Genomic DNA, 14,403 nt, shown 5'->3' with positions numbered 1-14,403 from the left:
TCTAGGGTATGTCCTCTTAAGAACTTTAAGGGTCTGCTCTTATGGGTACCAGGGTTTCCCAAGTGGCTCGGTGGTAAATAATTTGCCTGCCAACGCAGGAGACTCAAGAGATGCTGGTTTGATCCCTGGATCGGGAAGATCCCTTGGAGTAAGGATATGGCAACTCACTCCAGTATTCTTGCCTGGGAAGTCCCATGGACAGAGGGGTGGCAAAGAGTCAGACACCACTGAGCACACACACACGTGCATGCTACGGGTATTAGCACTGAATGAACTGGAAGTGAAATGTGAAGGCCGGAAAAAGCATAAGCCCTCAGCAGGTAGGAACTAAGATTTGTTTGATGACATTATATTAGGTAATTAGCTTAAGAAGCAGGGATAATATAAAGAAAATGACAACAATTTCTAATGTTTATGCAGATCAATTTATTTAATTCTCTTAATAACCTTACAAGGTGGGAATTATGTGGCCTCCTTTGTAAGAACACAGAGGTATGGAGAGGATAAGTAACTTGTCTGATGTTATGCCTAATAAGTGAAAGAACTGGGATTGAAACCACGGCAGCATTAACCCATAGGCCATGCTAATAGTTTCTAAATGGTAAATATGACATGGTTTGCATCTAATTCACATACCATAAAATTCACCCTTTTAAAGTATACAGTTCAGTGGGTTTTAGTATGTTAACAAGGTTCTACAGTCATCACCACCATCTAATTCCATAACATCATCACTCCCATACCCTGTTTTCCCCTCCCCCAGCTCCTGGCAACCACTAACCTACTTTTATCTCTATGGATTTGCCTATAGAATTAATTTTTTGCAGTGACCTTGTATCAAGGCCTTGTTAAACTTGCTTATTATTTTTTTGAGCTTTTTTGTACACTCATCTGGATTTTCCACATAAATGTTCAAGTTGTCTGAGAAACAGAATATACAAATAGACACTAGCCAGCCCATCTGTAGCAGTGACCTACAACCTCTGAACCACTCAAGCCAGAATGGTCAGAAGTTGATCAGTGACTGCCAGCTTCACTGGTTTTTGATCCTGCTTCTTGCTCAAGACCAGCCAGACAAAGATGAGTGTGCTCCTCAAGTCACCAGTAAGATGCCCCCTTGCAGTTAACCTGCCTCTGGCTTCCCATGCCAACAGCCTCCAAACACTACGTACTTGAAGCTGCCTTTTGCCTGCTTTATAAAGCTTTCCCATCCCTCTGACTTTGAGTCTCTGCCAAGTGCAAGTGTTTGTGGTTGACTATCTTTTGTAGCAAACTCTGAATGAATAACCTCTGTTCTTTAAAAGTTAGTCACACAGTCATGTCCCGACTCTTTGTGACCCCATGTACTGTAGTCTGCCCAACTCCTCTGTTCATGGAATTCCCCAGGCAAGAGTGCTAGAATGGGTGGCCATTTTCTTCTCCAGGGGATCTTCCCAACCCAGGAATCAAACCCAGGTCTCCTGCGTTATAAGCAGATTCTTTACCGACTGAGCCAGTAGAGAAGCCCTAGTTCCTTAAAAACAAGCCAACACACAGTATTTGTGCCACAAGCAGCTCACAGTCTGAAATATCATTTCTGCCCATCTTTCTCAAAGCCCTCTCCCTGTCCCTGCTGAAAAGGCCACCTAGGTTGTACGCCTTTTAATGTTTACACGTGAATGTCTCCGGAAGTATGGACTCATTTTAGGATCTTTACATTTTTTTAACTGATGACTTTACTTCTCCATAATGGGAGGACATGGACTTGCATGCTGACTTAAAACTAAAACACACCTCAGACTAAAGGCTGTGTAAATATAAGTTGATCACCAAATTTCTCTTTAGATGAAATTGAGTATTCCTTGTAAAAAGAGATACATATATGCCTTTTTATAAAGAAATAAGATTCTGTAATGTTCTGGTGTTCTCCAGACTTAATGAATCCTCTGAGTTTTGTTTGCCTTGAATAAGCAGACTTTTAAACATCTTAGTTCACCTTTAGAAAAGGTCTTATCTTATTCACTCTAGCTAAAAGCAGTAGCTCAGAGCATCTCTAATGTAACAATTCAGTGGGGCAGCATTAACCCTTCAGTAAACATGATCATACTTGCTTTAGCAAAATCAAGAAGACCAGACACTCTGAAAAAGTGTTTCACATTGTTCTCTACATAAGAACATCTTGTTTGCAACATCTTAATGGGGAATAGAACTCTGTGTAGTAAAGCAATTTTCATTTCATTTAACTAAAGTATGAAATTTAAGGAATGATGCTAAAGCTGAAACTCCAGTACTTTGGCCACCTCATGCGAAGAATTGACTCATTGGAAAAGACTCTGATGCTGGGAAGGATTGGGGGCAGGAGGAGAAGGGGACAACAGAGGATGAGATGGCTGGATGGCATCACTAACTCGATGGACATGAGTCTGAGTGAACTCCGGGAGTTGGTGATGGACAGGGAGGCCTGGTGTGCTGCGATTCATGGGGTCACAAAGAGTTGGACACGACTGAGCGACTGAACTGAACTGAAAGTATGAAAAGAAAAAGTGAAAGTCGCTCAGTCGTTTCCAACTCTTTGCAACCCCATGGACTGGTCCATGGAATTCCAGGCCAGAATACTAGAGTGGATAGCCATTCCCTTCTCCAGGGGATCTTCCCAACCCAGGGATCAAACCCAGGTCTCCCACATTGCAGGCGGATTCTTTACCAGCTGAGCCACCAGGGAAGCCCACAAATACAGGAGTGGGTAGCCTATCCCTTCTCCAGCAGATCTTCCTGACCCAGGAATCGAACTGGGGTCTCCTGCATTGCAGGCAGATTCTTTACCAGCTGAGCTACTAGGGAAGCTAACTAAAGTATAAATTAATACAGTCATCTTGAAGTCCAAAATCTGAAAAGCTGCTCATTTTTGCCTTCTTACTTGCCACGTTTTGTATTGGATAGTCTCTTTAGTAACAGATTTAGCAGTAATTTTATCTCATATATTTTCCCTCTATACTTTAGATGCTAGAGAACCAGGAGGGGCTGAACCAGATTGCAGACTCCAGATAATCCATCTGGGAAATGGATTGCCTGTGATCACTAGCTATTTCCCCCCTTTCATTTCCTTCAGACTAAATTAAGCAGACACAGTGCTTCCTAGCAGGATCATTTCTAAAATCAACTGTACCTGACTTTCCTAGTACCCTATTGCAAGGTTATGTGGTTTTTTATTTTTAATTGAAGAATAATTGCTTTACAGAATTTTGTTGTTTTCTGTCTGCAAGGTTTTTAACCTTGCTACTTCTTGGGGAAAAAAAATCTTGAAATAAATATCCTATCCTGGGCACAGGTAGAGAAGGCATGCTTTGAAGACTCTGAAGCAGTATCATGCTCCAGTTGGAAATCTTTGCTGGATTTCACTGATAATCAGAAAGGAAAGGGTTTTGAAAGCCTACCCTCTGCCATAAAAAGTACTGAGGGCCAGTTGGGACTGGAGCTGCAGGGGGAGCCCATCCTGGGCCACCTGGGCTCTCTTCTAACCCTGGTCCCACATTCCCTTCCTCCTCACCCAGAGCCTGCTGCCGTCCTGCTGTGTGCACATTTCTCCCCATTTCCTGACAGTCTCAAGAACTTCACCACCAGATAAAGTACTACTCATATTTCAGTCCCTCAGAATCTAGTTAGCTCTCATTTCCTTTTTTATTTACTTGTGATAGTCAAACTTGGCATTCCTTTACATTTTCTGAGTCTGGATTATTTCAAGAATTAAAAAAAAATTTTTTTTAGTTGCTAGTGAATGTTAATATAAGAGCTCAGGATTCCCTCTCTAATGCTAAAAGTAACTTCACCATGTCTTCACAATAACATGGAGCTCAATGCAACATGGGTTTCCAGATTTGATCCTGGAACAGGAAAAGGGCATCAATAGAAACACTAGTGGAAATCCAAATGAGGTTGTAGCTTAATTAATAGTATAGTGTAATTTCTTACACTATAAGTTTTGATAAGTGTGCCATGATATTAATATGAGGAAGGCTCAACTAAAGTATATAGGGACTCTCTACTGTCCTTGTAACTCTTTAAAACTATTTCAAAATAAAATATTCTTTGAAATTTTAAAATAGCCTCAAGTCCAAGATGTTACAGAACTGGGATGTTTAGTGCTAAGTGCTAAAAGCCCAGCGCATTCCTATAGCCACACGCTAGATTTTCCCACAGCTTTCTTGATGTAGATACATTGTGCCCTTGGAAGTCAGATAAACCTCGGCTCGATCCCTGGCTCCGCCACTTGCTAGCTGTAAAAATTTAAGCATGTAACTGATTCCTCTATTTCGTTAATGGGATGATGATTCAGACCTCATCATCATCGCATTGTACAGGGATATTTTGAGGGCTTAGATAAGATAACAGTCTACCGCCTGCCACATGGTAAGCCCTTGAATTTGTCACTTTCAGCCGTCCACGTTGGCACTTTGAGAAAATTGCTCTCCCCCTCCCTTCTTTAGGACATAGAAGGCCTGGGTCATTACTTTCCTTGAGAACTGGGGGGAGGGGATGAATGCCAGGTAGGGCAGGACATCAGCAAAGATGTCAACAAAGGCCTTGTCATTGCCCTTCACAGTCCTGGCTTTTCCTCTCTGGGCCTGTCCTCTTCAGGCAGGCCTAACCCCAGGGCTGGCCCTGCCTTAACAACCATGGTTTCTAGCTTACCTGTATCCTTGCCTTGCCGTTCCCAGGCACATGAATGTTTCTAAGCCTTTTTCTTTGTCATTGTGGATTCATGGGTTTTCTTTCCTCTTAAGAGAATTTCTGATGTTGAAGCCCAGAAACTAGACTGTACTTTATACTCAGAAGGTATTTATTGAAAACCTACTTTTTGCTAGACCCTGTATAAACATCCCAACTGTCAAAGAGTTCACAGTCTACCTTGTGATTAAATAATCATTATGATCTACTTTACAATTAAATTTTAATAGAAAAATCAGTCAGGAAGTGCAAGTGTTACCATGGAGTGAGAACAGAGCCCTCTGGGAACACTCGTCTCCATTTCCCTGCCATCTCAGTGAACAAGAGCCTCTGAGCTCTCAAGATCCTGCTCCCTGGGAGCTGCTGGCCTGAAGGAGTTTGTCCTTGTTACTGGCTCTTGTCTGAATCACTCACTTGTCCCAAACAGATTCTCCTTGGTCTCAAAGTCCTGAATTTCTTTTGCTTCCCAACTTTAAAGCATCTAAAGTGGATTAGATGCAGGAACAAGGAAAACAAGGAACTGCTGTAGTTGGACTCTTCAATTCTCCCACAAAGCACTAGGCACCCTGGAAGCTGGGAATGGTGGGAGCACAAAGGAGTTGCATAAGGCGCCTCTTGTGTAGGTCCTTGACTGATCCTTTGTCTTTTGGTTTGATGGCATGATAACTCAGAAAACTGTTCACGTTGACCCCTGTTGTGTCCTGAAGACCTTGTCTTCTGTGTGCATACGGCTTTTTGTACATCCCCTCGTCATAGCGCTTACTTCACAGCATTGCACTGGTCTCTGTTAGGTCTGTCTCTCACTGTGGCTATGGTGCTGAGCCTGACCCAGTGCCTGCCACTTGGCAGCTTTGTGGAGTGTGAAGATGAGAGATCAAAATAACTGTACTGTGAGTTTTGTTGGACTGCAGTCATAAACTCTATACACTAATCTTTGGTCGTCCATCTCCAGCAGTTTAAAGAGAAGGAATGAGAGCCCTCAGGCCTTGTGTTCTGCTTTCGTCCTTCAATTCCTGTACCACCCCCTCACTCACCCTGCCCTCGCCTCACTTAGTCCAAACAGATCAAACATGGCACAATTCAGCTCCCTCAGGGAGAGCCTTCCAAAGGGTCCATGTTCCGATTAGCATCACAAAGGAATGGTTCGTCTCATCTTGAGAAAGCTTTTCCAGCCTCTTTCAGCATCACTTACCTTATTACCCAGACCTTCAAACTGTGGCTTATGATTTTACAGGACTTTTTGGCACCACAGTCCCACAAATTTGCAAATTCCGTGTGATAATCTTAATCCCAGAAACTGATTCTTTCAGGTATGAGTGTCTATAGCTGAAAAGCTGCGCCAGACCTTTATGTAGATATAGGAATATGAAGAAGCCAACATTAGAAGGCTTAGGAGAGAAAAATCATACACAGTAGAAGGAGTCTCAGTTCATTGTGCTTGCTTCTTTGAAGCTGAAAATAACCAGTGAAGATCGTAGTTGAGTAGAGATGATGTCCTTTAAGTGTTAGGAAACTTTTCCATATGGGAAAACAACCATAAAAAAATTCACCCCAGAATCTTTTTGTTTCTATAAATTGGGCTGCTAAATTCTGAATTTGTGGACTTGCCAAAACCTACTTGTATTGTCTCTAAACATGTCTTAAAGTACCACCAGATGCTCCAAACAAATCTAGCCTATCCTGCTAATGAACATGAAAACAGTTTTCTCCATCTGCTGCCTCTGTCTAAAAGGCTAGGAAGGCCTTCCTCTCTGATCACAAAGAACGTAATTACTGTCTATAGAGAAGTCAAGTACAAAGGCCACCAGCCTTTGCAGGCCACCAAAGATTAACAGCTGCCTCTCCTTTAATTGGGAAAGGTAATAACAGTTACTCTAGTCAATAATTGAATGGATTCCTAGGCCATGTAATTCAGATTGAAGCTGTCATTTTTTGCTGGCCTTTAGCTAAGCTGGGTTATTAGAATGGAGCCTGTAAGCCTATTAGTCAGTTGTCAGTCTCACAGTGGGAGGGAGCAAAGGAAGGCAGAGCTATTAAGGTGTTATGTCAGGGATTGAATACACAAGTAAAGCCACAGGTTTCCACTTTAGAGGCATTTTTTTTTTCTTGCTCAAATCAGAATGATGAAGCTCTTTATGAAAGTTCTGATTTCATAATTTCTATCTGAATGCAGAGTATTTGAAAAAGGGGTGGCAGAAAAAAAGAAAAATACCTAGTTCACCTTTCTAGATGAGATGTTTTCAGTCAGTTAACAGACTTTGCATGGTGTCTGTGGTGTGTGCATCCTGAGTTTGACCCCGCCTGAGAATGCAGAGGGAGGAGAGCTTAAGCTTCACGTAGTGCATGAACACAGAAAGCTCTGGGATAACGTCAAATGTGAGAAGGGCCGTGAGAGAAGTACAAAGACAAAGACCTTTGACTTTAGTTGAGGGGATTTGGAAAAATGTTATGAATGATTTGATCTGGGTCTTAAAGGATTGAGAGATTGCTGTTTGAACATTACAAGTTGAGAAGGGGACAGGATGGATAGAGAGAATTTGTTGTTGTTCAGTCACTCAGTCGTGTCTGACTCTTTGTGATCCTGTGGACCGCAGCACGCCAGGCTTCCCTGTCCTTCACTGTCTCTTGGAGTTTGCTCAAACTCATGTCCATTGAGTCGGTGATGCCATCCAACCATCTCGTCCTCATTTTTAGTACATCTGCTTTTTTCTAGACACTCAGAGGCATAGGAACAAGTATATCACTGCATTTGAGGAGCATCCAGCCTCATTGTGGCGTCCAGGTATATAGAGAGAGCAGTGTATAGGAAGTGCCACATGATTGGCACAAGGAGCTGGTGGGGTGGGAATGGAGAGGAAGAGGAAGGCTCTCTGCATCCTTTAGTCTACTTGAATCATTGTGTGAAAGTGATCTTCATTCTTCATTTGCATAGAGTGTTTAACACCATATGCTTAAGAAGGTGTTTTTCCCCCTTGGTTTTAAATTTGGGGAACTCATCATTGAGCCAGTGTGATTGTTTCCTTTCTGTCATAGGCTATCAGAGAATTGTCTCGTCTGCCTTATGTACAGAGAGAGGGAGAGCTGTTCCTTTGCACTGCGTTAGGCAGTGAGATCCACCAGGAGATGTTCCTCCTTGTGCTCACAGGCCTCTATGTTGTGGTAAATTGTCATATCTCACAGGACATTTTTGCTGTTTGAGAGAAGGCTTTCTGTTTATTCAACCTTTTGTTCAGCTACTCACCCATCAAGAATGTACCATTCATTTTCTGTGCCAGGACTCGGGCTGCAGAGATAAGTCAGCTGCCATTCTTGAGCTTGCAAAAAGAGAAATGGAGCGCAGAGAAGAGCAGAGACGATGGCATGAATAGGAGTTGGTGCGGGGCATGAGGGAGAAGTTAGCATGCTGCCCAGTATTTCCGTTTAGCCATGCTCTGGGGAAGAGCATCCCAAAGTGCATGTAACCAGAACTGCCTTTGACTCTGGGGAGAAACTTGTGAGATTTTTTTTCTTTTTTTCCCACAGTTGGTTTTGCTTTTTTGCTTTATTTCTTTGAAAAGTTGCAAATGACAAATTAGAACTTCAATTTTCAATAATACTTTAGTAAAAAATTTGGCTTTCAGTGTCCTTTATGTTCCTGAAATCAGCTTATTTTTTCCTGCTTAATGTCTATTAGAGCCCATGTCTTAAGTTTTTCAAGAGGTCACATCCATGTTGTTGGCATTGCATGAAAGGCTCTGAGTGTATTTTGTTTTGTCTTGAAGGCATAGATGTGTACATTAAGATGGTCTGCGTTCCCTCAGTCCTCTTCCCCTCGCTTTTGCAGTGCTGACCCCGTCCCCTCCCGTTGTGGAAGGTCTACAAGGATGGCAGCAGTGCTGCTTTGTTTCTCTGCGGACAGATTGCATCGATGGGTGCATCTGCTGGGCTTAAAGTATGACATACTTTGTTTTTGAGTTGAGAAGTATCAAAATATAGAGGCTTTATATTGAAACAGAGTATGAGTGGAGAATGTATTTCCTTAATGGCTATTAAAGAGTCTCAAGGTGAACGTGTCTTTCAGTCTTGAAAACCTGAATTTCATTGTTTGGCCTTTTCCATCCTGGTGAAAAACTGCTCCATTTGGCTACATGCAATAACAGGAATGGGAATTTTATCCTAGGCTCATACTAGAACAGTTGACTGCCTGTGTTTTCACAGTTAAAATTGTGTTAAAATACCTTTGTGAGTCTTCTTTTTCACAACTGTCATTCAGCAACCACTGATGATGCATTTGCTGAGTACACCCCCGTCTGCTAAGTGTTGGGGATGTGATGATAAAACAGACGTAGTCCCCAACTGCGAGAAGCTCTAAGTTTAGCGGGATACAAAGAAGAAAAGCTAGACGGTCATCCCTTCTGAGAAGGGATACCCCAAAAGCACAGAGGCCTGAAAGAGCACGGGCCATATGGGGAGTTCGGTTGAGAGAGAGGTAGGAGCATGACAGGGAAGGAGGCTGTTAGAGAGGGTTCAGATTCTGAAGAACTGTGTGAAAGAATTTGGGCCTCATTCAGTACACAGTGAGGAGGAAATCGTTCACATGTTCTACCCCCAGAGTAGCGTGATCACGTTTAGTCTTGACAATATTATCTTCATTGCGTATAAAGGCATCCATAGCAGGACTACTAAAAAAGGAGCCTGCAGGCCAGCACCAGGCTGTTGTCACTAGAACAGGGTGAGTGAGTGTACAGATCAAGAGGAGTTTCATGACTTTCATGTAATATTTTAAAATATGGGCTCAAACTTAGTATATCTTTTTCCCCTCATTTGTATAATATTTCACAAAAGTATTGGTCACAATGGAGTGAAAATCTTAAAAACAAAGAAACAAACAAAACACCTGACTTGTGTTAGAGAGTTTGGGAAGCACAGCCGTAGGGGATGGGGCTGCTGCGAGCCTGGATCCAGAGATACTAATTAGGAGGCTGCTGCAGGGAGACCAGGAGAGCCTGAACTGACATGGTAAGAGTAGGCATGGGCAGAGCCGCAAGAGTGAAGAGCTGTAACAGGAGAGGAGTCGTCGGAACTTGAGCCTGAATCACTGTGAAAGCAGGAAGAGTCTAGAAAGGCAGATGTTCTTTTAAGAGTCTGCTGAAAGTTGGCCTCTTGCTCTGTGCGGTTTTTTTTTTTAAGAATTACTTATTTATGTATGCATTGGCTGTGGTGGGCCTTTATTGCTGCACGTGGGCTTTCTCTAGTTGTGGAGAGCATGGGCTGCTCTAGTCGCAGGGTGCGGGCTTCTCATCATGGTGGGCTCTCTAGTGTGGAGCATGGGTTTTAGGGCGCAAGGGCTTCAGTAGTTGCAGCTTGTGGGCTCCAGAGTGCTGGTTCAGTGGTTGTGGCAACCAGCTTAGTTCTGCAGCATGTGGGGTCTTCGCAGAACAGGAATAGGACCTGTGTCCCTTGCATTGCAAAGCGAATTCTTTACCACTGGACCCCCAGGGAAGCATTATTATCAGCTCTTCCATCCCTGTTTTACACCAATGTTTCCCTTACTTTTAATGTGGTTATTTTTTAAATATTATTAAATATTTTATCTATAATTCCTACTTGAGTATAGAAGAAAGGAGACAAACGTACGTGTTTATTTCCCCCTCATAATTCAGAGCCCCCCTGCCGTTTTCCCTAGGCTTTAGATGCTGCCCTAGGCTGCCCGGGCTACCCTGGGCCTGGCTCTGATAAACTGCTTGTAGGATAACTCATCACTACCTACTTAAATATTCATATGTACTAGATTATCTCCTCTATATGACATTCTACAGCAGAGAAAGCCAAGCTGTGGTAGCATTAATCAGTGGTTGCTTCAGGGAGGAAGGATTGGCTGTGGAAAGCACATGAGGGGAATTTCTAGGGAAATGGAAACGTTCAGAACTTGTAAGCACTCGTCAGGTTTAATTGGATGATATCCTTATGGTCTGAGCCCTCACCCTATTGTAAAGTGATCCTCAAAATTAAAAAAAAAAAGCCAGTAAACAAAAGGTGTTCAACCTCATTATTATCAGGGGAAGACAAACAAAAACCTCACTCAAATGCCAGTATACACCCATTGAAATGACTAAAGGTTTAAAAAAAAAAAAAAACTGGAAAAAATAAAAATAAAAACTGGTAAAGCCAAGTTTTGATGTGAATTTAAGGTAACTGAAATCATCACTGCACTGCAGTGTGTACAGGAATTGTTCTGAATATTTTAGAAAGTTGTTGAGCCATAACTAATAACATGGGACCTGTGCATGCAACGTGACCCAGTAGTTCCACCCTTAAGCATATACTCAGCACAGCTACATGCCACATGTGCCGAAATACGTGTTCAGAAATGTTGAAGGCAGCGTTGTCCAGAGTTCAAAGCAGGAACAACCCAAATGTCAATCAACAGTGAAACACTGAAAGATTTAAATAAGGTGAGGTATATAATTAGATAAGGGAACACTGTACAGCAAGCAAGATGAACTAAATACTGCTGTAGGCAATAAAATTGATGAATTTAGGGGGGAAAAATAATAGAGCAACATTCTTAGAGAAATGCACATCAAAACTTCAATGAGGTATCACCTCACACCAGTCAGAATGGTCATCATCAAAAAAAGCTATTCACACATACTAGAAAGGACATGGGAAAAAGGGAACCCTACTGCACTGTTGGAAGAAATGTAAATTGGTACAGCCAATGTGGAGAATAGTATGGAGATTCCTTAACAAGCTAGGACTAAAACTACCATATAACCCAGAAATCCCACTACTGGGCATATACCCTGAGAAAGCCAGAATTCAGAAAGTCGCATGTACCCCAGTATTCATTGCTGCAGGGCAAAAATAGAGATGCAGATGTGGAGAACGAACTTGTGCTCTGTTCGCGCAAATCATGGGGGAGGAGACTGGGACAGACTGAGAAAACAGCACGGACATACAGACACTGTCTCGTGTAAAATAGCAAGCTAGTGGGACCTGCTGCCTAGCACGGGGAGCTCGGGGAGCTCGGCAAGGTGCTCTGTGAGGACCGAGAGGGATGGAGCAGGGGCTGTGTGGGAGGGAGGACCGAGAGGGAGGGCAGGTAGCTGACTCATGGTGTAGTGCTGCAGAAACTAACACAACGTTGTAAGCAGCTACGCTGCAATTAAGAAAGTCAAGAAAAGTTAAATACTGTAGAATATGTGGAGTGTGAGCCTGTTTTTATAGAACTGAATAGAAGACAAAAGGAATCAATGATTTCAGAAATCAGGATAGCCTTTACATGTGGCAGAGAGGGCGAGAGAATGAGTAGGATGGGTATCAGGGGGACTATGCCATGTTTTAGAGCTTTATTTTTTAATTTTGTAATTGTTACACGGTGTGTTCAATTTGCCATATAGTTATGATATGGCTATATGGTTGTGATTAGTGCAGTTTTATCTGTGTATGTAAAAATTATTACTGTTTTCTATTTATATTGACATCCCAGCATAAGAAGAAAGAATGGTCACAGCCTTATGGTTTTAAATAAATTACTGAGCACCTAGTTTTTCAGTTTTCTGATTGTTCTATTGCAGGGAAACATTTTCTCATTAATAACATAAATTGTTAATTGTTAATCTTAAAAATTAAGGTTAAAATCTTATCTGGGACTTATAAGTGAAGTCTCTCATGTGGGATTCATGATGAACTTCTTATAGTCTCTTATTGTATTTTATTGTGTACCAAGAAGGAATAAATGAATGATTAAGATATTATACTGTCAAATTCCAGACATGTTCTGGAACCAATGATTGCTAGTCCACATAAAGCAGGCAGAGCATTTTGCTTTGAGTATCAGAAGAATCAGGCAAACGTGTTTGGCAGAGCTTGTGAATAACTCATCTCTCTCTGCCAAGTACCCCCCCCCCACCGCCCCCCACCAAAAGTCCCTCAGTATTTCAAAGACATTTCAAGGCTTGATAACTGTGAGAATACTATTAAAACAAATGCAAGGTGTTGTTGTAATAGAGACGTTGAATATTAGTTTGCTAGGACTGCCATAACTAAGTACCACAGACTGGGTGGCTTAAATATAATAGAACTTTCTTTCCTCGCAGTTCTGGAGGCTGAACTCCAAGGTCAAGGTGTGGGTAGGTTTGGTTTTTCCTGAGGCCTCTCTCCTTGGTTTGTAAAACATACCTGCTTGCTGTGTCCTCACACAGGCTTTTGCTTTGTGCATCCCTGGTGTCTCCTTCTCTGCCAAGTTCACCCGTCATACTGCATTACTGCCCCACCCTACCAGCCTCATTTTAATTTAAATCACCTCTTTAAATTTCTCATCCTCCAACACAGTTACATCCTGAGGTCCTCGGGGTTGGGATTTCAACATAAGAACTCAGAAGAGGGTGGGGACACGATTCAGCCCACAGCAGGTTGCCATCCTATTTTTCACATATTTGACACAGTGATTCTGTGTATGTTTAAAAACTCTTGCCTTCCTCATGCCAGAGGAAGGCAAAGAACTTAGATATCCTTTACACAAGAACTGTATATAATTCAGAAATTGTCTAGAAAAAAATCATAGGTTGAGTTCTAAAATGGTTACTTAATATTCTCCCTAAAATAGCTAAAGTGGTTAAAAAAAAAAAAAAGATGAAGCTAACTGCTTAGGTATTAAATTATCTTGTATTACTAAAGAGAAAAGTTCTAGCAAAGGAAATCTTTGTGGAAGTCAATTTATCTTGTTAGGTGGTAATTAACATTACAAAAAGATCCAATTTTTAAAAGTATTGTTAAAAAGTTACCTATAAAATGATTTTTTCCTGTGCTTGGAGTGCTTCATCCCTTTCCCTTTCCTTTTGCCTGCCTCAAAACCTCAACTTTCCCAGAAAAGCCTGTGCTGACCCTTTCCCCAATACAGACTTAGTTTCCCCACTGTTCTCCTAGAGCGTCTTTCCTTCGTCAGAGTGCTTGTTATAGTGGAAATTGTTATACGTATTTGATTAATGTTGGTCTCGTCCACTAAATTTTAAGCTTCACAGGGGACAGCAACCATGATCTTTTTTGTTCACCACTTTTGACCTGTAATTCCTAGCACTGAGTAAGCATTCAATAAGTGTTTATAGAATAATTGAACCCAGAGAATATTTCACGCTACAACTAAATATTTCATTTGGTTATAATTTTATGTCTGGGAAATTGAGCTAATTTCTCCTTGTATTTCTGTTTAGAATGTAGCAGATCAGATTGCATTTCAAGCCGCTGGTGGATTAACAGCCCTTGAACACATTCTTCAAGTAGTGGTCCCAGTCACAAATGTGAACACTGTTTCACGAATTCCTCCCAAGTAAGTATAGTTTTTTAATCTGTCTTTCACGTTTCATTTGTGAGTCATTTCTGCCTATGGTTTCCATATGGGGGAACCACAAGAAAATTGTATGTGTGTGCAGGTTTGAATAGCAAAAGCTTACACTCCCCATTAGGGAGAAAAACAGAGGTGCTTGACTTCACTTACAAAACTCAAATTGAGCCTAAAAAGCCTTATGAAGGAAATTCGTCTGGTCTGTGACCTTTACTAACCCCAAATCAAGAAGACCTGATGAACTTATGAGAAGTTCTAACCACTTAACAAAATTTGAACAGAAATGAATACTAGTAAGAGAAAACTAACTTTCGTATTGCATACAAAAAAAGGTGACTAAGTACATTAACAAAGGACTGAGCTGTGAAATTTGA

General features: G+C 41.7%; 1 protein-coding gene across 5 annotated transcripts in view; it reads left to right on the top strand.

Annotated features, from left to right (window-relative positions):
- SCAPER (S-phase cyclin A associated protein in the ER) overlaps positions 1 to 14,403 on the top strand; it is a 421,796-nt gene that overhangs the window by 252,292 nt on the left and 155,101 nt on the right. For all 5 annotated transcript variants that reach the window (XM_070775326.1, XM_070775324.1, XM_070775325.1 and 2 more), the window contains one exon: positions 13,899 to 14,014. In XM_070775326.1, coding sequence (XP_070631427.1) covers positions 13,899 to 14,014 — 116 coding nt within the window. The remainder of the gene's footprint in view (positions 1 to 13,898; positions 14,015 to 14,403) is intronic.

The sequence above is a fragment of the Bos indicus genome, chromosome 21, assembly GCF_029378745.1.
Source record: "Bos indicus isolate NIAB-ARS_2022 breed Sahiwal x Tharparkar chromosome 21, NIAB-ARS_B.indTharparkar_mat_pri_1.0, whole genome shotgun sequence".
NCBI classification, from domain to species: Eukaryota; Metazoa; Chordata; class Mammalia; order Artiodactyla; family Bovidae; genus Bos; species Bos indicus.
The sequence above is the reverse complement of the archived record's forward strand: the minus strand, read 5'-3'. Positions and strand labels throughout refer to the sequence as shown.